This window comes from Pygocentrus nattereri, chromosome 7 (genome assembly GCF_015220715.1).
Source record: "Pygocentrus nattereri isolate fPygNat1 chromosome 7, fPygNat1.pri, whole genome shotgun sequence".
Lineage (NCBI taxonomy): Eukaryota > Metazoa > Chordata > Actinopteri > Characiformes > Serrasalmidae > Pygocentrus > Pygocentrus nattereri.
In genome coordinates, this window is record NC_051217.1 from 28,295,693 (window position 1) to 28,323,425 (window position 27,733).

At 38.8% G+C, this 27,733-nt stretch overlaps 1 protein-coding gene and 1 long non-coding RNA gene across 2 annotated transcripts in view; one reads left to right on the forward strand and one right to left on the reverse strand.

Moving 5' to 3' along the window:
- The window catches only part of cd82b (CD82 molecule b), a 31,093-nt gene extending 19,609 nt beyond the window's left edge, over positions 1-11,484 (reverse strand). Inside the window, exons 1-2 of the mRNA XM_017687347.2 lie at positions 11,321-11,484; positions 1,440-1,515 (exon numbers count right to left, since the gene is read on the reverse strand). Of these exons, the coding sequence (XP_017542836.1) occupies positions 1,440-1,502 (63 nt within the window). The 5' untranslated portion in view covers positions 1,503-1,515; positions 11,321-11,484. The remainder of the gene's footprint in view (positions 1-1,439; positions 1,516-11,320) is intronic.
- LOC108435319 overlaps positions 11,016-27,733 on the forward strand; it is a 32,475-nt gene continuing 15,757 nt past the window's right edge. The window contains exon 1 of the long non-coding RNA XR_005130468.1: positions 11,016-11,090. This is a non-coding gene — a long non-coding RNA (uncharacterized LOC108435319). The remainder of the gene's footprint in view (positions 11,091-27,733) is intronic.

Genomic DNA, 27,733 nt, shown 5'->3' on the forward strand with positions numbered 1-27,733 from the left:
CAGTGCGCTTAATGAAAGTTGTGGCTTTTCCATATAATATTGCGTGAGGTAGTGATGACCCATGAAAGAAATCATTTCCTGTCAAAGTGTAGGTTAAGCAAAAACAACTTTACACAATTTCCTCCACAATCTCTACGCAGTTAATCACTTAAGAAAAAGCTAATTTTGTGTCCCAAGACTGCTTCTTTAGTTTTGAACTCTGAATTCAGGCTTCTATTGTTGTTTTTAGTTATGCTGTGTCCTTTTTTCATAGATGATGCATATACAGTAAGCAAGAAACCGTAAAATCTGTGATTACTAAACATCTTACTTTTGACAACAAAAAAGAATAAATAATAATGATTTGCACATGACCGGGTAGCAGTTAATTTTGATAATAAATACATTTTACATTTGTGCACAATATTTTGGTGCCCCTGGCCAAATGACATGTGTTTTAAACATTGCCAAAGACTGGATATTGCAGTGCAAGACTTTACTTAGTATACTGCATTCAAACACATTGGGAAATATTTCATAGTATCTGGCACGGTTAAGGATCAGAGGATGCATTATATCAATATCAGTCAAGAGATAGACATTTAAGGTGGTAGTGTTCTTCAAAGACATCCCCGCCTGTAAAAAACAAAACTCAGAAAAAAAAACAACAAAACTTATATTTAACCCCTTAACAAGCCAAAAGACCAAGTTTCACTACACACTTCTATAACCTAAGAACAGCTCCATTAGTTTACACTGAAATCCATGTAGTTACTCAATAATTAACCTTTTTTAATGAAATAATCCTGGAATGTTAAAGGGTTAATTTCCTGTATATTTCAAGCAATCCATCACGTGTGAATGTTTCACCATGTAAAGCCAACCCAAGTAACCAGAATTCAATCAGACAATCTGAGTTCATACATGTCAGTCTAACTACATTGCCTGATGTCTGTAGGTTTGGCTCGTGGGGGGCTGCCACTGTGGTAGGAGAGGCAGTAAAGTACAGGCGTGCTGGGTAATTAAAGGTCTCTGCTCTTGCAAGACAGACATCAGAGACATACATGCGCACACACCCTTCAACACTGTTCATTAGCCTTTGGGTGAGGCTGCTTATCATCCTTTTTTACTAACAGGTCTAATTAGCCTAACGTGACAGCAGGCCAAGCTTATGCTTTACTCTTTCCATCAAGAGTCTGGGACAAATTTCTTAGACTGATCTGGATTTTGTCTTTAATTCATTTCTGATTAAAATGTCTTGAATCTCATGCTAGCACTCAATTTCTCTTTTGAAAACTACAGTTGAAATTTAGATTATTATTACAATTTCTACAGATATTATAGTCTGTACTAGCCTTGCATCCTTTAGCAAGCACTAATCACATCAGCTGCAGGATGTAACATGGCTGATGAAATGACTGGACCTTACGTTGAGGAGGTAAGAGAGTGTGTACACTTACAAAGAAGAGGAGGTTGAACAAGAACAGTAAGTACTTGGTAGCTGTAATGCATCCTTTCCCCATAGCTGCTGCAACTCTGTGAGGAAGAGACAACAAGACAACAGTGATCAGCACAATAGTTTCTGAAACGAGATGAAATGAGTCATTATTTGTTGAAAGCTTAATTTAATTTTAATATGTTTAATAGGTTCTACTTTTTTACACTTTCACAGCCAAAGCAAGAAAAAATTACTTCAGGAAAAAAGTCAAGTTATCATTAAAATAAATCTGTGTACAACAACCTAACATGTGTGCACAAGAGATGGACTCTGTGTGCCTGTGCACGTCACCCTCAAGACTTTGGAAAGCAAAGCAAAACACAGGTTGCCATTGGAGGAGGGAAAACATGCCAAGATATTATGGGTATAATATAATTTTTTGTACAATTAGTATAATTTTTTCCTTTTCGTTGGAACACTGTGATGCAACCAAACATGAGACGGCATTTAAAGGTTGGCAAAAGTCACTACACTTCAAGCAAAGGTCAAGGAAAACTTGCTTAAAATGTCAAGCACAGGAACGAGCTCAGAAAGGAGTCCATTTGTATTTCAGCTTCACTTTCAACCAGTTCAATCGAGCAATCATAACAGCCTTAACTCTTTTTAAAAACAAAAGCATGACAGCCAGAGAACAGCTATCAACAAGAAGGTATCCTACTAAATAAAATCTTTCTGCAATTAAATAACTGCAAAGACCAAAACTGTTGTAATGTAGGCCTGTCACAATCATGAATCGATCATTTTAGCTGATAGTTATTTGCCATATAAATAAATGTGATTACATGTTTTTTTCAGTGTAACTATTAAAGTGCAAGGCTAAAGGGGGCAAATTGGCTGATTATCTATCTCACTTCACAGTTTTTTTCTAATTTAGTAGCCCTCAAATGAGATGTGTAATTATGTAATAAATGTGACAGGCCTGTTACAATGTAACGCAGACTGACAAGTCAAAGGCTGTACCAGTATTACATTAAAAACTTTTTTTCTTTTAATTTAGCACTGCTAGTTTTACTCTCTTTGGAACCCTTAAAACATCACAATCAAAATAATCATACTTGAGGAAACACCCTCACTCTCATTCAGTCACTCACGCGTTCATTTACACATTTATTCACACAGAAAAGGGTCTGCCATTCCTCCAAAATAGACTCCAAACAGGAAATGGGGTAGGCCAAAAAAGTCCACAGTGCCAAGCTTACTAGGCTTGATTTCTTCTAAGTATACTGCAGGGAGCTATAAACCAAAGAACCACTAGTCTGCATTTTTCAGGACTGAAAGCTGTATTTTATCTAACAGTAGTATAGTTATGAAAACTGAGAACATGGCCTGGATCTTTTTTTCCACTGCAAGAGACACTTGATGATGTTGGCATTATCCAGAGCATTGTGAAGCTGAGTATGAGAAAAACTTATGTGGAAGACAAAATAGCAACATAAGTAAGTTTCACTCTTTCTAATTACTGCTTTACCCTTAGCTGACTGAAAAGGGATCACAGAGACATAGAAAAAGAACAATACCCTCAAGCCTAAGCCAGCTGCTCCAGTCTCATGATCACTGTTGATGAAATACGCATTTTAGATGCAGAAAAGTATCCCTTGAAAACTGAAAACAAGTATCCTGAACAGAAAGGAAGCTGTAATTAAGACAGGTGAACAAACTAAATACTGAAAATGTTTTCATTTAGTTGTTGAGGCTTCTGTGCATTTCAATCTTCATAATTTTATTTCTGGGGTCTGTAGACGTCTGAAATGTCCTGTTAGAATTACTTTGCCCCCCCCCCCCCCCCCTCCCCCCTCCCCGGCGTGCTCTGATTGGTTAGATTGTTCTTTCTGTTCTGAGTGGTCAATTGCCAGAGTTCCACCCCTACGTGTTCCACCCGTTTTGTAGTCTGCTGATCCTTCCCTCCTGATGTAAACACTGCTGTAGTTATTCTTATAATGGTGTCGGTTTTCCTGTATCACTTTGAGCCAGAGGCTTATCCTGAAAGTCAGAACAAACTCTTCCCGGCCTCCAGCAGTGGCTGTGCATTGTGTGAGAGCATGCAATGAGCATTATATTATGTGATTAAGTCATCTTGTGATAAAGGAAAAGGGCTGGAATTGCTACGAAGCACTTCAGGCAGCTGAGAAAACTGGTTTCAGTGGGAGAGAGTTACTCCCTCAGGTATGTACTTTGGGCTTTGTAACTTTGCAGACCATTTTCATACATAAAAAGCTACAAAACACATTAAAGGAAAGGAGGAAACCAGAATATAGTATAATAGTTCCCCTTTAAATGCATGTTTTCTGCCTTTTACCTGATTTTATGTTTTTATGCACAGTAGATCTCTATCTGGAGGTAATACAGTTATTCTCATTCTTATGCATTCAGTTTAAATATCTTCATATCTATTTAATCTCTTTAGCACATCTATTACAATGTGCCTAAATCTCACACTAGCAAAGGACCAAAAATATCCATCCATCCATCCATCCATCCATTTTCTAAGCCGCTTCTCCGTCAGGGTTGCAGGGGAGTGCTGGAGCCTATCCCAGCAGTCTTCAGGCGGAAGGCAGGATACACCCTGGACAGGTCGCCAGTCCATCGCAGGGCAGACAGACAGACACAGACAGTCACTCACACACAGGGGCAATTTCGCATGTCCAATTGGCCTGACTGCATGTCTTTGGACTGTGGAAGGAAACTGGAGAACCTGGAGGAAACCCACGCAGACAGGGGAGAACATGCAAACTCCACACAGAAAGGACCCTGATCACCCGGCCGAGGAATCGAACCTAGGCCCTCCTTGCTGTGAGGCGACAGCACTACCCACCACGCCACCGTGCCGCCCCCTGAAGCAAATCAACCAGACTGAATTTCAGATTATCTGCATTAAGATTTGAGTAAAAATGTTCTGAAAAAAAAACTTTGCAGATTTTAGCCTTCAAACGATTGATCATGTGTGCTACTGCTCGGCTGGACTTCTGCAGCTACACTGGCCTTTTGCAGATAAGATTGGACACCCAAACTATAATCCTATATTTCAATGAAACATAATGGTAGGCATGCCCTAAATAATAGTGTTGCTAAACGTGTCGTAGCCTAAGCTATGTTTAAAAGTTATTTTGGTAATCCTGCAGATCAGATTTCTGCCTATTATCAGAAAGCCTGTTGCTTTTGCTTAATGTTTGACAAGAAAAGGTCATTTTACCAACATATAAAACAATTAATCAACATGTAGGATCAGACAAAAATCAAAAAACAGTTGGTAAGCGTGGACACATGAAGATCTCATTTAGAAACCACTGCATTAGTTTTAAAGACATAATCCATAATCTTAAACCATAAGTCATAATAAAAGTCTTAATCATAAGTCCTAAAAGCCTCACCGTCATCACTGTGTGCACAGCTTGCAACTGCTTGCAATACTCTGTGTAAACAGCCAATCATAAAGCAACAAACAAAACCCTGACAGTTGTGGCCATCTTTGCCAGCAATAAATATACAATGGTATGTGTAATTCTGTGGGCAGTGTCTGAGGCCCAGACTATATCTTTTTTTTTGGTCTTCATGGTGAGACACCATATCACTAGTGCCAAAAAAAATATTTTAATTGAATCTAACTTTAATAACAATAAGAAAAAGGCAAATAAAAAGCCTTGCCACAAAGACAAATATCAGACTACTGAAATAATCATGATCATCATCGTTGTTAACTGCTTAGTCCAAATAGGGTTGCGGTAACAGTTGGAAGAGCAGAGAATCCCAGACGACCCTGTCCCCCGCTTGTTTTCACGATCTCATTCTTTTGGTCATTACCCACAGCTCATGACCATAGGTGAGGGTCGGAAAGTAGACCGGTAAACAGAGAGCTTTGCCTTATGGCTCAGCTCCCTCTTCACCAAAACAGTGCGGTACAGTGACCGCATTACTGCTGTCGCCTGTCCCAGCCTACAGCCAATCTCACGATCCTTCTTCTTGTCACTTGTGAACAAGACCCTGAGATACTTAAACTCCTTCACCTGGGGCAAGTCCTTTCCCCTTACCTGGAGTGGGCATGCCATCCTTTTCCGGGCTAAGACCATGGACTCAGACTTGGAGGTGCTGATCCGCATACCAACCACTTCCCATTCAGCTGAATGCTGGAGGCATCCATGCAATCCAGCCAAAAGAACATTGTCTGCAAATAGCAGAGACGCCACCCTCCCGCCTCCACTCATAATGCCCTCCTGACTCCGGCTATGCCTCGACACCCCATCCATGAATAACATGAACAGGAGTGGAGACAGGGAACAACACTGGTGGAGTCCAACACTAACAGTGAAAGGGTCTGACTTAATGCCAAGCATACAAACACAGCTCTCACTCCGGGAGTACAGAAATTGAATGGCCCTGAGTAGTAGCCCTGGCAACCCCATACTCCCGGAGGACCTCCCACAAGATATCTCGGAGAACACGGTCATAAGCCTTCTCCAAATCCACAAAACACATGTAGACTGGGTTTGAAAACTCCCATGCCCCATAAACAATCCATGAGAGGGTGAAAAGCTGGTCCATTGTTCCACAGCCGGGACGGAATCCGCATTGTTCCTCCTCAATCTGAGGTTCAACTATCGGTCGGAGTCTCCTTTCCAGCCCCTTGGCACAGACTTTCCCAGGGAAGCTGAGTAGTGTGATACCCCAAAAGCTGGCACACACCTTCCGGTCCTCTTTCTTAAAAATAGGGACCACTACTCTGGTCTGCCAGTCCAAGGGTACGGTTCCCGAGGTCTATGCAATACTGCAGAGGCGTGTTAGCCACGACAGCCCCACAATATCCAGAGCCTCATGTATCTCAAGACGAATCTCATCCACCCCCGGTGCCTAGCCACTGAAGAGCTTGCCAACTACCTTAGTAACCTCCACCTGGGAAATGGAGCTTGACACGTCAGAAGCCCCCAGTCCTGATTCCCATGAGGGAGTTTTTCAAAGTGCTCCTTCCACCAACCGACAATATCCTCATTTGAATTCAGAGTTTCTCCACCCTGACCACTCCTGAGTTGCTGGACAGTTGGCCAGAACCTCCTTGAAGCCTACCAAAAGTCTTTTTCCATGGCTTCGCTAAACTCCTCCCACGCCCTGGATTTTGCTTCTGCCACCGTTGTGGCTACCAACGTTTTTGCCTGTCAGTACCTATCTGCTGAGTCAGGAGTCCTTCAGCCATCCAGTCCCTAAAGGCCTCTTTCTTCAGCTTCATGGCCTCCTTCACCACTGGTGTCCACCAGGGGGTTCTTGGGTTACCACCCTGACAGGCACCCACAAGCTTTTAGCCACAGCTATGCCTGGCAGCTTCCATAATGATCAGATGTCTTAAACACTAAATAAATACTGCCCAGTTCTACATCATCAACATTTTCTTCTCACTGCATATATTACACTTATATACTCTAAACGAACATCTTACTCTCTTAAATTTCAGCATAATAATCTACCAGTAAAGCAGCTGGTATAGTATAATGTAGTTTACAGTATATTTAAATGCAAAGAACAAAGATTTAATAGACCTTTAAGGGAAAGTATTATTTGGTTTTCTGGCATGCTCAATTATTACAGGGCCTAGACTTCACCACTGCTCACACTTGGTTGCTCAATCTGCAGTTACTTCTCAACAGTCACACCAGGGGTTCTCGTTTTCACACGCAGTAGTGATGATGGCTTCAGGCTTCAGTTCACGTATTGAACAATAACACATACATACACTCCTGAGAACTGTCTTAAAATGTGTGTTCCCTTGTCTTAAGGTATCTATAGATATTTTAAAAAGGACCGTGATGATCAGCTAAGCAATTTCAAATCAAACAAAATTTAATGCCAGTTTCTGTAATTTAAGTATGTGTTGGCCCTGTATTAATGATATGTTATGTCAAGTACAATTCAACTTGGTGTGAAAGTTTTCTTAAAATATAGACATTTAGACATTATTTGTGACTTGAGAGACATATAAAGACTTTCTAAAAAACAGATATTAGCCCTGTTAAAGTTTATTTTCTTCAACTACTTCCCACTCAAGTGCAATCAGATTTTTTGTCAAGTTCCATACTTCACAGGTAAAAATGTGAAATGATTCATTAAAGTGTCAAGTAATTCCTTCTGTCTAGTGGAAAAAACCATAAGCCTCCTTAATTTTACATTAACATAAGAAAAGATTAATCTTTTTTAATGCAATCAAGCTAGTTTGACATTATCTACTTTTAAAAACATAACTGGATAAAGAACAGGAAATATGAAATACCTAGACTGGGTATTCCTTTAACAGTATGTAACTTACTCTCTGCTGAACCTAGGCTAGTGCTAGATCAGTATAGGAATCCATAATGTATGATTTGGAATGCAGAATAAGAATGATCCAGTTACACAACCAAACAGGAGCACATGCAACAAATCCTGCCAGAAATTTACTACACAGCCTCCTTTTGAAATATTCACATTATGAGGCTTATTGGCCCAATATTTACAATGTAAATGCCAATGCAAACTGCTAAAGCAACCAAACTATCTTGACAAGTTGCTATGGTGTGTTATGAAGAGGTTTATGTGAGCATTAGAATGTGGCTGCTGGCTTACATTTTCATTCTTACCTCATTCTTTTCAGTAATTATAATTCAGTTAATCTCTCTTTTCATCTATTGCTATGAATGAAAGAAATCCATTTTTATGTATCCTTCAAGTTCTTACAGAAGTGTGTTATGCATGGTATAAGCACAATATAATCAAATAAAAGTATAACTAATGTAAACATACTGAAGCTACTTTTGCTTACAGTTGGTGGAAAACTACTGTCAAACCTGCTCACAAACTAGAACATCCAGATCTATAAAAGTTTGTTGTGATTGGGAGCAGCACTGAGGTGGCATATGTAAATGTCAACCTCTGAAATATAGGTGCAATTTGTTTGAAGCATAAGTGTGACTATTCTCATGATGATCTCATGCTTAACCCTTTATAGTGAATTGTTTTTTATTCAGTTATGAGGCTAATCTTAAGACTTATTATTCTGTAACTACAATAAATTACTCAGTAACTACTATAAAACAAATATGTGAAGTCTGTAGTTAGTGTGGGGCCACATAGACTGAGGCTTAATGATGGTCTATTTGTGAACTGCTTCCTAGTTATTAAGCCATCTGTTATATACATCCTTAAGATGGTTCTTCAAAGGTTTTTTTAATTTAGCAATGTTTTTATATAGAACTGTAAACACTCAAAAATGTGAATGCATAAATGGCTCTTTGCCTGGTTAAATGCTTCTTCTCTATGAAGAAATGGTTCTTCCTGCATGGTTGTTTAGAGAACCTTTTGAAAATGGTTGCATACAGTACCAAATATGGTTCCACTATTGTTACATCAAAGAACCTTTTTGGCACTATGTAGAACTCTTCTTGTTAATAGTGTATAACTGTATGTATGTGTAAGTGATATGTAACTGCAATTATATATACAGTACACAAAGAACATTAAAATATCTTGCCATCTAATAAATGTTAAACATGAACAAAAAATGGCTTCACAAATCCTTTGTGGCTTATAGGGTTTTCTGAACACAGAGTAAAGAGGATTTTAAAGGAGGATCCCCCACTGACAGTGTAATTCCAAACCTAGGTGTAATCTGTTTGTCCCTAAAGTCTAAATTTGCTCTCTGTTCATTATAACTGTAGAAGATTTTGATTTCTTTTCACAACAAATAGTTGCGACAGATCTGAAAACAACAAATAATAGATGCTAGTACTAGTACAGTGCAAACAAGCAAAGAACTTAAAGGGGAATTTGACCAGTTTTTGAAATGCATTCATGATTTTTGTGATACTTTGTATCTTTCTGTAAATGCTTCTGGTATCTGCTTACTATCATCACCACTGTAAACAATTCTCACTCTGTAAATGTCTCTAGAATTATTTGTTTTACATCAAAACACTCTGAATGACTGTTTACATCTTAACCATTTTTTTTCAAGTGTTGGTGGAATTCCTCTTTAATCCGGAGGAAGCCAAAGCATCTTTTTGCTCCACAAGGGTAACACTCAGTGGTACCCAGCCAAGGGTACCATCAAACCCCATTTGCCTGCAAAACTAGAGCCAGGTCTGATAGGTTCTGACTACTAGGCTACATCAACAGTCATTACTGCAGAAGGAAATATGAAAATAGAACAGAATGCTCATTATCACTTCTAGGAAGTCCTGGTGACAGGCTTATGTAGTGAAGACAAGATGGATCAACAGATACCAAAACAGTCTGCTATGAAATATGTGAATATATATTATAGGAATAATTCATTAATTCAATATCAGTGTCTATATATATATATATATATATATATATATATATATATATATATATACATATACATACATATATATATATATATATATATATATATATATATATATATATATATATATGTGTGTGTTTCCTGGTTTCTAGAAGAATTAAAAAATGGTAGTTACTAAAAAAAGCACAGCTGCCAACTCCCACATAATATGGGACTTTCCTTCAACTTTCCTTCAAGAGGGGCTTTACTGGAAACAGCAGCTAAGTGAAACAGTGAAAGTGGGCAATGGAAAAAAGAAAAGCTTAAAGTATACACCCTTCAGCTCTGTTGTGAGTCGTTGAACTGTTATTCACAAGATAACTACATCTTTGATGTAGCCAAAAGAACATTGTCTGCCACTTTGACTCAACAGCCTTTCCAGCTAGATTTATTTCAGAGTAAAAGGAAATTTTCTGAGGAAAATTCATATCAGACGTCTTCTCAACCCAGGACATGAGAGCAGTGGTGGTCATTTTTCTTGTGTTTGACACGTGGATCGGAGCTAAACATTATTTAATGAGTGGCTGCTACTTCTGTTATATTATTTTGGTGTTCATCTGCAGGTTTGGAAAGGCCTGAACTGAACTATTCAGTGTTTGCAGGAATGCATGCACAATGTTTGAACTTGGGACAGAATATGCATTTTGTGGCCTGGTGCCCTAAATAAAACTTCTTAATATTTAGCTAGTTTCCCCCTCTTCTTCCAGTCTCTCACACACTGCATCGCCAGCTTATTCTAAACCAAAACGATATATGGTTAGACTTCACGACTTCCAGAAAGTTAGCCTGTTTACAAAAGGCCTGACCTATTTCTCAATCTGTCCCTTCATTACTTACAGAATATCACAGACATGGCATTGGAACCACACCATGCATCTAAACTGCCTCAGGGAAAGGATGGTGTGTTTCAACGCCATTAGCACAGAATCTGTTAAAAGCTCCGTGTAAATGTGGTCTTTTCTCTACCTCACACTGTAAAACTCGAAGAGTCTGGAGATTTTACTGTCCGAATACACACGGAACTAGTAGTTCATGACTTATAAATGCCACTATTACTCATTAATCTACAAGTTACAAAGACGTCCTAAAGCAACGGGCTGAGCTAAATTAACAGCGGTCTCTCAAACAGAAAAAACGTGAAGTTAGCAACGAGCAACGATGAACATCCAGAAGGGAACATAAATAAGTCCTAAGCGTGAAGCACACACAACCAAAACGCCACATCAGCAGGCGTACAGTAAAGGCGAGCCATAACACTGTCCGAACAGGATCTTTGGCTATTCGGTAACGGTAAGTAAACAAATCAGCTATGAAGGAGCTAGTTAGCCAACCCGCCGTACCAACGCTGTGAAAATGTTAGGAAATTCTCAAGAGACTCTGGCGAACGGTTTATTTCCACTTGCTAGCAACGTGTTCAACTTAGTCTTAAACGCGGTACCAAACAAGTCGTAACTTGTAGTTAATACTTCTATAATAACTTGCCTACAATCGTTTTAAATACACGAAGAGTGAGAACTTACCCTTTCAGTATAGCTAGCTAAAAGAAGAAGTAAAGAACTCCGAACAGCTGTCAGTCAGTCCGCGCTCTGCTCTCAAACAGGGAACAAAAGTTGTGAGGCGCAGGGTGAAACACGCTGAGGAGCTTCGACAGACAGAACCGACTCTTTCACTGCGGAGAGAAAGAACCAGCCAGGAAGAGGAGAGAAACACGCCCGCTGTCTCTCCCCTCCTACACTGGCAGCGCTATGCTAAAATATGGGCTTGTTGACTTATTGCCTCGAAATAATGACTTTGGCTTTGTATCTTGAAATAATGACTAATAATGGCTTTGTTTCTCAAAATTTTGACTTAGTTTCTCGAGATGTTGAGATAATAAGCCATTATTAAGTCATTCTTTTTGACAAGCCATAATTTAGTAATTGCTCTTTTAGAGTAAATCAGTATATAGGGAAAGTGATTACAGATAGCAAATCAATAAATAGAGAATATAAGTAATTATTTTGAAACGCTAAGACATAATCTTCATTTTCTGCTGCCAGAAACAGAAGAAAAAAAAACATGGGTGATTTTTTTTTCTCCTCTGCCTGGTGGAAATGGGCCTACTAAGTTACTATGACATAGTTGTCTGTGAGAAGTTTTCAGTGTATGCCCATAAGTTGTCCAACATGTTGCAGGTTGTCTATGTAGGCTAGAGGGAGACCACTAGTCACTACAGAAAAAGAAATCTGCTGCCCTCACATCATTAACGATGCCCAAAGTAGTTAAGATCACCAGCAGCATTTGACTGTTCAAAGTGCTGCATTTCAGAGGTGCTGGAAAGTGGAAAATTCCAGTTTATACCCCCCGCGCTTCTGTGTGATCTTTCTGCTTCTTAATATCAAAGAAAAAGCAGAAGCATTCCTCAAACCTCCGTGTATGCACGCACTAAATAGAATGAAGTCATTTTAGTAGTTAACCAACCTGTGTTCAACATTTTCATGAGAACCCAAGACGGCACAAAACAGGGGTATCAAACTGGGTTTCTTTCAGGCCATTGCTCTGCAGAGATGAGCATTTTCCCTTTTATAACACTCTGAACTCAAATCAAGGACACAGAAGGAACACAGTTTGAAAAGCCTGGTCTCATTTACAGCATTAGGCAGACACTCTTATCTACAGCAACTTACAATTGCCAATTTTTTTACATAGGTAAGCAAATGTAGTGTTAGGAGTCTTGCCCAAGGACTCTTATTGGTATATTGTAGGGTGCTTACCCAGGCAGGGATTGAACCCCAGTCTCCAGTGTAGAAGGCAGAGGTGTTACCCACTACACTACACCAAGCACTCAAACCTGAGACGAGGATATTTCACCAGACAACAGTATTCTGTTTACCATATTATATAACAGCAATGTTTCTGATAAGAACTACCATGTGTACCAATGACTCACCTTCAAGTGATGTCATGTAGAGAACTACTAAAGTGATATTACTAGAATCAGGTTGTGCATAATTTTGTACTCATCATAATTGCTCAGATAAAGACCTCTAAACCAACTTTTCTCTATGGGAAAATTTGAGTTCTCAAAAATTTTGTCTATCAGCCTGTTCTAATTTTTTTTTCCAAAGCCAGTACATTTTGTCTGTACATTTTCTTCTCCAAATGTTACTGGATCCTATAAGTTAAGACAATGCCATAATCACAATATATATAGAGGGGGATGTGTCCTCCGTAATATTCAGATATGCTTAAAATGCCCCCCCCCCCATACTGCTGTAGAAAATATAAATGTTCACTACCTTTACATAACATTACACACTTAAAAATTATGGTTCTTTAAAGGTTCTTTAGTAAAGAAAATGATTCAATATAGAACCATGAACACTCAGAAAACATTTTGCATGATTAAAGGGTTCTTCTATTGTTACAATGTCAAGCTTTTAGTAATAGAAGAACCCTTTTGGTGCTATACAGAACAAAGGTTCTATATGGAATTATATTCAACACATTCTCCATCAATCTGATCAACCATTTCATGATGTGAAGAACCCTGCAGAGGGGTTCTTTTGAGTGTTCATGGTTCTATATAGAGCCATTTTCTTTACTAAAGAACCCTTGAAGAACTGTCTTTTTCAAGTGTGTAAGATACATCAGTCTTCTCATCAGTTGTTTATGGGGCACCTATTATTGTAACAAAATACTACCATACCAGCACTTCACTTCAGCAAAGTCGTTATAACTTTATAACTGTGGAAATAATAAAGATTTTGCTGAAAAGTGTCAGTAATTGTTTGAAGTGAAAACAAACTTTTTTGCTGAAAACGGGCTGATTTGTGAGTGCTAATCAATCAATCATCACTAACGTTAGCTACCATAGCTAAGACCATGTTTACATCTGGTCACTTCATGCTTGAGTGTCTTGAGTATGAGGATTACTCTGAAAAAGGCCAAGCCACTGAATAATTCACGTGTAAATGCACCAAGATGCATTTCACTTAAACCTCTTCACGAGGTGGTCTGAGACACATTTAAGCCACATTATGGCAATGTAAAGTCAACTGTCTCTCCAAGAAACATTTGACAACTAAAACCCCCCAGCACAACCAAAACTCCTTCTCATGGGGCATGTGATGCTTAATAGCAATATGCACAGATGCTACATTGCAAAACAAACTGCAGACAAAGAGGCTGAATGGATAAACATTTGGTAACTGGTTGCCACGTAATGAGCAGATTTGCATCTTTCATCCCACACAGCTATCATATTTGACTACTAGATGTATATGCATATGGCTACAATCTTATTGGGTTACAATGCAGGATACATACCAGGTGTAAACAGGGTATAAGTTACCTGGAAAGATAATTAGCTACACATTCACACAGTGACCAACAATGGTCACAGACGAGTTCAACTAACTAAATAGCAGCTTTCATTTACTGCGTATTTATATAGTATCCTGTGTTATGGTACTTGCTTATGATAAAAATCATTACTTTTTGTTTGATGCTTTATGATGAGCCATCATGAATTAGAAGAAAAGTGGCTGTGATATTCACCGTTTTTTGGGCAGCCTTCGAAAAAAAGAAAAGTAAGCTGAGAGCAGTAGGAAAATGAATATTAGTCAGATGACAGAGGCATATAGCAGTACAAGAGGTGAGTCAGTGTTTCTTAATATTGTGACAACTTGGCAAAGAATCATAGCGGTTTTCAAGGAAGGCTCAGCAGAGAAACCTGAACTACTGAACAGCTGGAATAACAGACAATAAGGGTGCAGAGAAAAAATTGATTCTTAGATGCATCGCGAAACCAAACCACTTTGGGAGAGATAACATTTAATGCCCTGTATGTCTCAGTGTGTGCTGATGTCCTAGTATAGGCTAAAAAATATAAACGAAAATGCAGACTTACTTTACTCTGCTTTAAGTTTTAGCTCAGATGTAGCTAGCTGCTTTCTTCCCATCTCCGCCAGAAAACCTTTCCTCAGAAGAGCAGCTTATTGTAAAATGTCTCTCATCGTTCGACTGTTTTACGAGGCTGAAGTCGTTTCTTGTTCTCCAGCTTCTTGTTCGAATTTTTCCATTCCTCCTTAAATTCTGACTGAGGCGCCGAATGTAAATGCGGGACCGTTTAAGGTGAAACAGGAAAATTCAAAAGAGAAGCGACTTCTGCTTCACAACGTTTTAGTGTTTGACAGTCTCTCGTGGCAGATTTAATGTTCCAGGAAACCAACTAAGGTGCTTATAAATGTGAATAAATCCCCAAATGTTCGGCTAAATCTCTCTCTGTCTTGTCATTCACTGCTAGCTTAGCCAGGAGAGACTGAGTTGCTAAGTGACCTGCAGTCTCGTTGAGAAACAGGGCTTTCGCGCTATGTTGTGCATGTTCCGTCTCAAAAATGTTTTACTGACACAGAGACCCTGACTCTCTACAACGAGACCAAATCCGGAGTTATAAAATCACTAAAGAAAATGGGCAGGACGGCTGTAACGTACTGTGTGGACATCCATTATCACTGGTTGTTATTTCACCATAACAGCACATTTTATTGCAGATGAGTGGCAGCAGCGTTTAATGTGCTCCAAACTAAAGCAGTGAATGAGAGTCTTCCAGTTCACTCACCACATCACTTCCATTTTTTATTAATAAAAGAAATTGGAAGCAAATTCATTATAGATCATTACAATACTTTGCTTCAAAAGTATCAAGTCGTCACACAGTGAGAAAAAAAAGAGATCCTATATAGAAAGAAAGATGCATCAAGACACATCGATAATTGTTTTAAAATCACATCGTGGCCCTCTGAATCACAAGAGATGTGGTGCCAAGAGATTCCCACCCCTACAACGATAAACAAACACCTCAATGGGAAACTAGGCACAAGCACAACTACCCCATAACCCAGTATAGCCACAGCCTTGGGAATCCACACCGCAGCACCTGCTCAAAGCAGGTGGCCCCCGCCACTGCCACTAGGCCACCACTGCATTCCTCTGTCAGGCCCTCAGTGTCCGCTGTCCTGCACTGCTTCCACTGCATACCTCCTTGCTGCCTCACGCTGCTCAGTTGGGCTTAAACCAATGACTTATAGTAGCATTGCTCTTCAATAGCAGGGTTGGAATAGCTATTGAAAAATTAGAAGTAACTACTATTTTAATAGCTACTTTTTAAAAAGTAGTGTGTTACTTTTTTAGTTACTTTCAAAGCGCGATTGTCAAAATGTTTGTGAATGTCCACCAAATAAGCCCAACTGACAGTGTGAACAAGACACTGCATTTAATAAGTTTTTATTAAACTTCAGCAACACTTTAGCCTCAAAATCCTCATCAGTGACTCTGGCTCTGTTTGGGGTGAGAATCAAGCCTAAATAATGGCTCCACAGCAGAACTAGATTTCTAGGTAAAATAACATAATAATCCTCCTTTGCTGTAAAATCATTATAACACACAGTTCTAACATAGTTTTCACAATACATTGCCTTAAAAGCTGGAGTTGACATATATCTGCCAATTCTCCAACCCTTAATGCTGAGGACTGTCCTGCAGACTGTTGGTCACCATAGCAACACAGAGAATGGAACAGCAAAGAGAGAGAAGATGAACATCGATAATTTGCAGATGAATGGACTTATTTACATTTATAATCACTCTGGTTTCCTGATACGTTTAATCCACAGACACTCAAGAAACTTAAGTCGCTTCTCTTTCTCCTGCTTCTCGTTCGAATTCTCCCATTCCACCTTAAATGGTGCAGCAGGACAATGTCGGAACTCAGAGTGCCCTGCCCTCCTACCCCAGAATCCCGAACGATGCAGATGAAATGCGTGTTGTTACCTATCAATTAATTGATATAATAATTAATTACGTTTTAGTACTAATTTATTCTGCTCTCTAATGCAAAAAAGGATAATTCAAATCAAAGGATTCTTGCAAAATCCAAAAAAGATAATACTTTCAAAAAGATTGAAAAGCATTCTTGCAGAAGGTTAAAGAAAAATGAAAAAACAAACTTCAGGAGATGGTTCTGTTAAGGAAGGAGAAGGCCCTCTTTATTTATTGTTTCAGGTGACAAGTTGGCTGCTAGATCGCCAAAATGCGAAGATTCACACAAAATATCAGTTTTTATAATGTTTTTTGAATATGCTCATTGCCCCTCCCCAAGGTATTTTCTTCACTCCTCCTCTCTGAACATCCTAAGGTTCCCATTGGCTATCATTATGTTCACTTTGTTAAATTTACTTTTTGACACCTCTGTGCTTTGTCTGAGAAGGACCATTTTTACGATTCTCCATATTGGGCCTTTTTAATTATTTAAGAGTTACGACCAATTCCTGCTCGCTGCTTATCTGTTCCTCACTAAAAGCTAGCTTGCTTTTAGTGAACAGGTAGCGTTTCTTTACTTGGAGATGTTTGCTTATCTCTCAAGGCCTTCTTACAGTGCCTGGCACAGACACCTCTCGCCTAGAAGCTTGAGGCCTGTTTTCCTACCTAAGACAGCCTGGGCCTTAGTTACAATTACTCTATACTCTATTTTAATAGTTTCTATTGTAAATGATGTAATGATTACTGCAAACCTTTTTATTAATGATGACTCAAGGATATATTTTATCAATAAATTTCCTTAATAATCTGGCGCCTCAGGCCAAGGTGGCCAAGGCTACGGTGGAATGGGACAATTCGAAAGAGAAGCTCGATGATGAAAACTCTTAAAAAGGATGAAAACCTCATAAAAAGTCAAACATTGAGAGACATTTTACAAGAAACTCATGGGGAAGTTTCCTGAGATGCAAGAAAAGCGGCTACCGCTGAGCTGAAGGTTAAAGCAGAGCAAAGTGAGTCTGAGTTTGCGTTTATATTTTCAGCCTGTACTAGCACATGAGCACATACTGAGATATACTTACAGCCAAGAAGGTAAAAGGGACAGAAAATGTTGTGCCTCCCAAGGCGGTTTCATCATTGCTGAAAGGACAAAACGGCTCTTCTTAACATTTCGGTTTCAACCCCTGAATTAAGCCTACTGGTAAGGGGTGATCAGCACGTGGGGCAAAGAAACAGACACAGGAGTCATAGCACTTTTCAGGAAAGGCACTATTATTGATCATTTAGCAGAGAAAGCTACCGCCAAGCACTACTAAACAGCTGCACGGCTGCACGGGATAGTAGCCAGGTCATTAATAGCCACACACCTCAACAGGATGGTAGGTCAAGTCAACTCAAGTCAAAGTTTATCTATATAGTGCTTTTTACAACATGTGTTGTCACAAAGCAGCTTTACAGAAAAATCTGTGTCTAAGCCCCCATGAGTATGCCAATGGCAAAAACTCCCTAAGACCAAGAAAAAGAAACCTTGAGAGAAACTAAGTCTCAAAAGGGGGACCCATTCTCTTCTCAGACAGTACAACAACAACAACACAAGAGCAATATGAACAGAGAATAAGATTTTGTTTATTATTATTATTATACACTATAAAGTAAGTGAAGCAATGGCTATGATTGGCTATGATTAAATTGTGTCTATGCAGGCAGCAGTATCACAAGTATCAATTCATGCAGGTAAGGTTTGCACAGCATTGTACAGCAGAAAGCTCCACGGTGGTCAAACTGGCCTATTTGGCAGGCAAGCAGATCGTACAGTTGTTCAGCTCTGCATAGAAAAATATAGTCATTTATGTTAAGAGTAATTAACTGCAGTACACAGTATCAACAGAGTGCAGCAGAGACTCCAGCAGGTCTAACTCTTAGAAGGTAACAAAGGTATGAAAGACATGAGGGCTCCTTGAGATGTCAGCACCCCTCCGCTCCACTGTTTTGAGTGAACATGTGAGGGGGCTTTGTATGAAAAGGCTCTAGCTTTTTCAATTCTAGGAACTAATAGTAAGCCAGCACCTTGTGATATTTGAGCACCTTGATCTTGCACCCTGAGAAATTTGTACTCAATGTGGAATTTAACTGACAACCCATATCATTTTAATAAAAACAGACTGATATATCTGTCTGTAAGGTGACAGAGACTATGTTGCCTGACGTTGTTTTGTTCTAATTCAATAGGCAGCCACTTTATTATTATTATTATTTTTATTTCTATCTTTCTTTCGAGATCTGGGTAAATATTGCTTTAATGTAAAGTTCCATAACGATGCTCGTCTTGTTTCACTATTATTTTGTGGTGTATGCTGAGTGTGGGGTTTGTTTTTTTCTCAGTGTTTTTTGCAGTTGTCGTTGCATGGGTCTGGTGACCTAGTTTCGTTTGATGTGTCCTGTCGTTTGGGGACAGGGCTGGTAGAGGGTGGGAAGGGGTGTTTGTGTTTTTATGTGTGTGTAAAATTTTAAATCATTTGCACTGGAGGCTTTGATTCAAGATGGCACACTACATTGCAGTTACACATTTTTGCTCATTTATTTTTGGGAATGAATGTAAATGATTCTTTTAAATATATGACTTGGAATGTGAAAGGTTTAGGGCATGTTATTAAGAGGAAAAAGATTTTGACTTTTCTTAAAAGGGAGAGAGCATCAGTTGCCATGATTCAGGAAATGCATCTGTCAGATTTTGAGCATCCAAAGCTTAAAAGAAACTGGGTGGAACATTTGCCATTTATTTTTGAAAAACAAATAAATGATCCTGAAGGTAGATACGTCGTAATGTCTGGCCTGTTATACAGGCAGCATATTACTATGCTCAATATGTATGCACCAAATGAGGATTGTCCTAAAGTTATGTCTGATATAATCTTATTGTTTAATAATAATAATCACAAAAACCTGGGCATTATGGCTGGGGATTTTAATTGTATCTGGGATCAGAATTTGGACAAATCTTCTGCTCTGTTAACCAATACTAAATCCTCATTGGTGCTTCACAAGATGTGCAAGGAGTCTGGACTGGTTGACAGTTGGAGGGAATTAAATGCTGGAGTCAGGGATTATACTTTTTACTCTAAACCTCATAGTTCATACTCACACATTGATTATATTTTTATACCCAATAGCTCAGTCCACCTCATAACAGCCAGTAAAATAGGCCCCATTGTTCTATCTGACCATGCTCCAATATAAATGCATATGAAATTGGACACTTCAACATCTAAAAACAAGACTTGGAGATTTAGCTCTTCTCTGCTTATTAACATAGCATTTTGCAAAATTAATGCGTCAGTGTATTCTGTATTTCTGGGGAGATAATAAACATTCCCCAGTGTCATCAGCTACCTTATGGGATGCAGCCAAGGCCACAATCAGAGGCGATATTATATCCTATTCTTCAGTAAAAAAGACTCAAATTCAAGAACGACTGGATCTGGAGGCAGAGGTTCTTCAGTTAGAACGACTGCATAAATCTTTTCCCAATCAGTTGAATTGGTCGTTGTTATGTCAGACAAAAGCTAAACTTAATTTGAATCATAAAAATCACATAAAAAAATTGCTCCATTTTTCCAAACTGAAATTTTATGAATTTGGCAATAATTCAAGTCGTCTGCTGGCACATCAGCTGAAGAAAAAACAGTGAGAGAGTTATTTAAAAATGCTGATGGTTCTGTTACATATACATATACTTCAGTTATAAACAGCTCTTTTAAAAGCTTTTACCAGTCTCTTTATAAGTCAGAGAACACAGCATCAGAGACAGATATTCTGTCCTTTCTTAATAAATCATCTCTTCCCACCATATCTGAAGAAGACAGGGTTGATCTGAATGCTCCTTTCTCTCTTGAAGAGGTTTTCCAGGCATTGCAAGCTATGCCTTCTAATAAATCCCCTGGTCCTGATGGCTATCCACCAGAGTATTTTAAAACTTTTTGGCCTGAGCTTCACCCAATTGTATTACCTGTATTTGTTGACCTTCTTGAGCAAGATTCAATACCTGAAACTTGGAAAATGGCAACAATTTGTTTAATTTTGAAAAAGGGTAAAGATCCTCAGGACTGTGCATCTTATAGACCAAATAGAGAAAATTTTTAGCTAAGGTACTTGCTCGCAGGCTGGAGGTGGTTCTGCCAAAGGTAATTAAACCTGATCAAACTGGGGTTGTGACAAAGCGGTATGCTTCTGATAATATACACCGTTTACTAAATATTATGGATTTTGTAAATACATCAAAACACCCAGCTCATATTGTGTCGCTTGACGCAGAAAAAGCCTTTGACCACATGGAGTTTCTTTTCGCTACACTTGAGAAATTTAATTTGGGACCAAATTTTATTAACCTAGTTAAACTTTTATATTCCGAGCCCCGGGCCACTGTTTTAATCAATGGGCAAATGTCACAAGTTATACATGTGAAAAGAGGCAAAAGACAAGGTTGTCCTCTTTCACCTCTCATCTTTTCTTTGGTGACTGAACCAGTGGCTGAGCTTATAAGGTCGTATGCCAATATTTTAGGTATTAAAGTAGGAGTGGAAGGCCATAGAATAACTCTTTATGCCGATGACGTTTTGTTATTTATCTCTAATCCTGCTCAATCACTTTCTGTAATATTAAATAACGCTGACCACTGGTTCATCTGCATCTCTGGTATCTTTTCTCAGGGACGATTTCCCATTTCATTTGGCTACCGAGGGGTTCAAATATCTGGGCATTTTCCTAAGGCAAAATCTTAATACCCTTCTTTCTAAAAACTATCTGCCTCTTGTGAATAAGATTAAGACTGATCTGGGTGCTTGGTGTTCTCTCCCATTATCTTTCTTTGGCAGGATAAATGTTTTGAGAATGAATGTTCTTCCTTGTTTTCTATATTTATTTCAATTTCTTCCCTGCTATTTATCTGGTTCATTTTTTAAAGATTTGCATAGTAATTTTTCAAAGTTTATCTGGAACAATAAAAAAACCTAGGCTTAAATTAACTAACTTCCTGAAACCTAAGGAGAAGGGAAGCACTGGTGTACCAAACATGCAGCTGTATTACTGGTCAGCTCAGTTCAAGCACATTCTTAGCTGGTGTGCCAACAGAACTACCTCATTATGGATTATTATGGAATCCATGACATGCTCTCCTCTTCCAGTCCACTTCTTACCATTTATTAACAATGTGGAGAAGTTGAAAAATGTTACTGATTCTTTTGTTGTATCTAGGACCTGGAAAGACGTTAAAAAGTATCTAAAGATACCTAGATGCCAATCTCTGTCTCCCCCAGCCGCACTTAATCCTGATTTTGCAAAACATTGGACTCCTTAAATGGTTTAGACACGGAATTACACAGATCTCTTGTCTGTTTTTCGGACGGAGTCACGTTGTCTTTTTCCAATATTTTGGAGAAACATAGTTTATCAAAATCAGATTTTTTTAGCTACCTCCAATTAAGACATTTCTTTGAGTCTCTTTTAGATAAGAGGCAGTTAAGAATGGGTCTGACAGAGATGGAACTGCTATGCACTAAACAATATGACTCAAAAGGGTCAATTTCAAAGATTTACACTATGTTGTCCAACGAGTCTATGTCTTCCCTGATAAACCTAAAGGGTATTTTGGAGAGGGACATGGAACTGGAGTTTGATCAAGATTTATGGGCTTCTGTTTGTTCATGTCTGTTTCCTAATTGTACCTCAATTACTGTGCATGAGCTTAATTTTAAGTTCATTCACAGAATTAACCTGACAGCAGTATGTCTGCGCAGGATATTTCTGGATAAACCGGACCTGTGTTTCAAATGCCAGATGCAAGAAGACACGTTTATTCGTTGTTTTTGGATCTGTGACAGAATTTATTCATTTTGGAGGGCAGTACATTCTGTTATGGAGGCCATTTTTGATATTCAGTTTACTATGTCTCCCTTGTATCTGTTGAACGGTCAGCTCAATGAGACATTTGACTGTTGGATGAGACAGGCTTTTATTTTGCTGGTTTTTGTGGCAAAGAGGTGTATTTTGCTGCTTTCGTCCTTGCTCCCTCTAGAGAAGCTGACTTTTGACTTGCGTCAACAAACAGCCAAGGTCTGGCGAATCTGGTCCTCTGTCTGGGAATATCTTAAGAAGTTTGGTTAATGCCCTTCTCCTTGTTGTTTTTCTCTCTTCTCGTCTTTGTCAATCATTCTGGTTTGTGACTGCTATGAGTTTAACGGTGCAACATTGTTGAAAATAAAAAAAAAATAAATAAAAAAAACACACTGATATGGTTAAATTCTGTAGCTCTTGTGAGGATTCTGGCTGCAGCTTTCTGGACTAAGTGAAACTTTTAAAGGCTTTTGCTGGAACATCCAGACAGCAGGGAATTACAGTAATCCAGCCTTAAGGTAATGCATGCATTAACTAGCTTTTCTGCATCCTGTAGACACAATGCATTTCTTAATTTGGCAAAGTTGTGAATATGGAGGAAAGATGTTCTAGTAATATTTGTTAAATCTGTATTTAAGGACAAATCAGAATCTATCATGACACCAAGGTCTTTTACAGATGTACCTGATAAAACTGAGAAACTATTCAGTTTAAGTGTTAAATTAGATAGTTTGTTTCTAGCAGCTTTTGGAACAAAATGTAGAACCTCTGATCTGAGCACAGCAGGAGTAACTTACTTGACATCCGGTCTTTCATGTTTTTTACATTGTCCTCAGTCTTATTAAGATGAAGTTTGTCTTTGGGTTTGGTTGATATATATAATTGTTTGTGATCAGCACAGCAGTGGAAATTAATGCCATGTTTACTGATAATGGTACCCAGTGGTTGCATATATAATATGAATAATATTGGTCTTAAAACAAAGCTTTGTGGAACGCCATACTTTACAACAGATAAGTCACCATTTACATTCATAAACTGAGAGCACTCATTCAGGTAAGAACCAGGCAAGAGCTATTCCTGTTATTCCTACAAGGTTTTCTAGCCTACCTATAAGACAGAGTGGTCTATCATATCAAATACTGCACTAAGATCAAGCAGATCCAGCAAAGATCCAGCAAAGATATGTTTCCTGGGTCAGAGAATATTAAGCGATCATTTGCAATTTTCACTAGCGCTGTCTCTGTAGTATGATGTGGCCTAAAGCCAGACTTAATTTTTTCATATATGTGTTTTCTATGCATATAGGAACTTAGTTGTTCTGCCACAGTTTTTTTCCACAATCCTTGATATCAAAGGCTAAGAGAGGAGTTTAATGACAGAAGAGTCTTGGTTATTTCTGGCACAATTTCTTTGAGTAAACTTGTTGGAACTGGAGCCAATATGCAAGTAGAACATTTTGTGGAGGAAATCAGTTTAACTAGTTCAGTTTGTTGAAGTAAGGTTCCAGCCTTTCTGCAGTAGTCACAATGTACTCAAGATCTAGATTTTCTTTGCAGGGCAGCAGGTTTGTGGAGGTTAACAGTGCATTGAAATTTTTGCTTGATTGTTTCGATTTCAAACAAGTTACATGATGCAAATCAGCCCACCCCAAACTGTAACTGTTTTTCTAAAATCTGCGTGTTTTTCTGTTGTACATTTCTTTCTCTAATTTATTATTTATATGCTACACTTAGATTACCACTGTGGTTAGTGGTAGAATGAAAACTGGCAAAAGCTTCAATGTGACATAAATTTGGCAGTCAATATGCTATAAACTCATGCTTGTTTACTAAGTTAAGATTAGTATTTCTCACTGCCCACCTGCTCAGATATGTCCTCCTCCTACTTTGTAGCTTTTTCACTCTTGTGTTCTTGCCACACTGAGTTTTTGTAGTTCTTGCCTTTGTTGTCCATCTTCACATGATTCATGTCTAAAAACTGCTTCGTCGGTAATAGAAAGAAATGTTTGAAATCTGCCTTCTGTATCAATCCGAACCAGATTCGGTTCACTTATCTCTGATGTTAATTTATTTATTTCGCTGTCATTTTTTGTTGATGTTAACTCGTACAGTGTAATGAAATTAGACGCAGTTTAAGCTTCTTATTCTCATTTCCCGTTCCACCTTATATCTCCACAATTTGATTGATCTCGAGCTGCTCTCTCACTTGCCACACTTCTTCCTGGACTTTCTCCGGTTTATCCAGGGCCTGACCGTATGCATGAACTGTGTTCTGTAGCGTATCAGCATAAAACAAACCATTAAAATAAAATAATAGAAGTGTTAACCTCGTAAAAGTATTAACACAGTGTCGCAAATCTAAATAATGAGAACTGAAAAAAACTCGTGTTTCTCTAAAGAGAGCCGGTGCAGGTCCTCGGTCAAACGCTAGATGGCTGCCTGCACTAACAGCAGTGGGAGAGTTCTGTTCATTTCACTGATTCGGTTCTTACGAACGAACTGTTCAGATCAATGAAGCGAACATCCGGTGATTCATTCGGTTACCTCTGTACTGTTTGCTGATACAGCCCCTGCGTCCACTCACTGCTGGCTGTACTGTAGTGAGGACCCTCCAGAGCTCTGGGTCTAATGATATACATTTGTGAAATCATAAAAATAAATCACCATTCTGTGACTTCTAGTGTATTTCTATTCAATTTTACTCGTCGCGTTCAGATCCTGTACGTATTGTAGTAATGCTCGTGTTTCGTTAAGTTTTGGTTAGAAACAAGGAGGGTTTATAGCAAACGCGGCTGAAATTCTGTTGGAATTTTTCCGTGCCACTTTAAATGGTGCAACTTCTTGTTTCATTGCGGTAACATGGAGCTTTTTGTTTGAATTTCCAGCTCCTTATTCGTATTTTCGCGTTCTACATCTACTTTATTCCCCATCTTGTCTACAACGCAGCACCGTTTTGATGCACGTGACAAAGTCACAGCAAGTGCTCGCTGGGCTTAAATACAGCCTCCGTACTGCGGGCTCAGCTGTTACACGGCGTTACAACTAAGACAAAAAGCTATTTCTTCTCTCATATAAAAGAAAACAACTAATGACATACTTTTTATGTTACATAACTTATTTGGGTGAATTGGAAGAGGCGTGTCTTCTGTAAAGGGTGAGCACATGAAGCACTGTAAAGGGTGAGCACAGTTGATCTATGTGCCTTATAGGTAGATAATACATAAGGCAGCATGGTTGGAAAATATATTTGTTTCATTCATGGCATTAACTTCACATCAAGGCAGTGGATTCCTATGTGACTGTATCAGTGACACCACTGCTGTCTCACATTCTTCAAAGTAGAGCAGTACATGAAAGTTCAACTGGGCCAAACATTGCAGTCCTCCTGCAAAATGTAGCACAAGAATAGCAGACTGCCAACAAAAAAACTGGCAGTCGTATTTGTAGTTGAAGAAGGTAACAGATCGCAATATATTTAATAACAATACTCAGCATGTCGCAATATGTTTAAAATCATAATAATATCGTAATGTGACAGTATTCTATAGTGGAGCTTTGGGCAATTCCCACCCCTATTGTTTACTGATATGTTCATGTTCACTTTGATTGTACAGAGTAGAGAATGAGAGAAAGAGAGAAAGAGAGAGAGAGAGAGAGAGAGAGAGAGAACGAGCAGAATAATTGGAAGTGAGTGAGAAAAGGAGCAAATAATCCTAGTATAGACTTCCGCCTGCCCCCACATATATACAGTATCTCACAAAATTGAGTACACCCCACCACATTTCTGCAAATATTTTATTATATTAACACTATAGAAAAGAGGCTTGGATATAATTTTAAATAGTCAGTGTAAAGCTTGTATAGCAGTATAGATTTACTGTCCTCTGAAAATAACTCAACACATACATCCGAAAGATGTTCCATCTCAGTGTTCCAGTTTATCCCAAAAGTGTTTAGTGGGGTAGAGGTCAGGGCTCTGTGCAGGCCACACCACACTGGTCAAACCATGTCTTTATGGACCTCATTTCGTGCACAGGGGCACAGTAATGCTGGAACAGAAAATGGACCTTCCCCAAACTTGACCCGAAGGTAGAAGCACATAACTGTGTAAAATGTATTTAAATGATGTGACATTAACTGGCCTTCACTGGAACTAAGGGGCCAAGACCAAATCCTGGAAAACAGCGCTAGACCATAATCCCTCAATTTTTGGGATTCTTTGTATGTGCACTCTAAACCTCACCAGTTGCTTATTTTTGCTGGATTGGGTAGAAATTTGTACTGTACATCTAAGAAACCCTAAAGATAATATACAACATGTATTTATGTAAATACAGTGGTGTGAAAAATTGTTTGCCCCCTTCCTCATTTCCTGTTTTTTTGCATGTTTGTCACACTTAAGTGTTTCGGAACATCAAACCAATTTAAACAATAGTCAAGGACACCACAAGTACACACAAAATGCAATTTGTAAATGAAGGTGTTTATTATTAAAGGAGAAAAAAAATCCAAACCATCATGGCCCTGTGTGAAAAAGTGATTGCCCCCCTCGTTAAAACATACTATAACTGTGGTTTTTAACACCTGAGTTCAATTTCTCTAGCCACACCCAGGCCTGATTATTGCCACACCTGTTCTCAATCAAGACATCACTTAAATAGGAGCTTCCTGACACAGTAAAGTCCACCAAAAGATCCTTAAAAGCTACACATCATGCCGAGATCCAAAGAAATTCAGGAACAATTGAGAAAGAAAGTAATTGAGATCTATCAGTCTGGAAAGGGTTATAAAGCCATTTCCAAAGCTTTGGGAATCCAGCGAACCACAGTGAGAGCCATTATCCACAAATGGCGAAGACATGGAACAGTGGTGAACCTTCCCAGGAGTGGCCAAAATTACCCCAAGAGCGCAGCGACGACTCATCCAAGAGGTCACAAAAGACCCCACAACAACGTCCAAAGAACTGCAGGCCTCACTTGCCTCAGTTAAGGTCAGCGTTCATGCCTCCACCATCAGAAAAAGACTGGGCAAAAATGGCCTGCATGGCAGAGTTCCAAGAAGAAAACCACTGCTGAGCAAAAAGAACATTAAAGCTCGTCTCAATTTTTCCAAAACACATCTTTATGATCCCCAACACTTTTGGGAAAACATTCTGTGGACCGATGAGACAAAAGTGGAACTCTTTGGAAGGTGTGTGTCCCATTACATCTGGCGTAAAAGGAACACTGCATTTCAGAAAAAGAA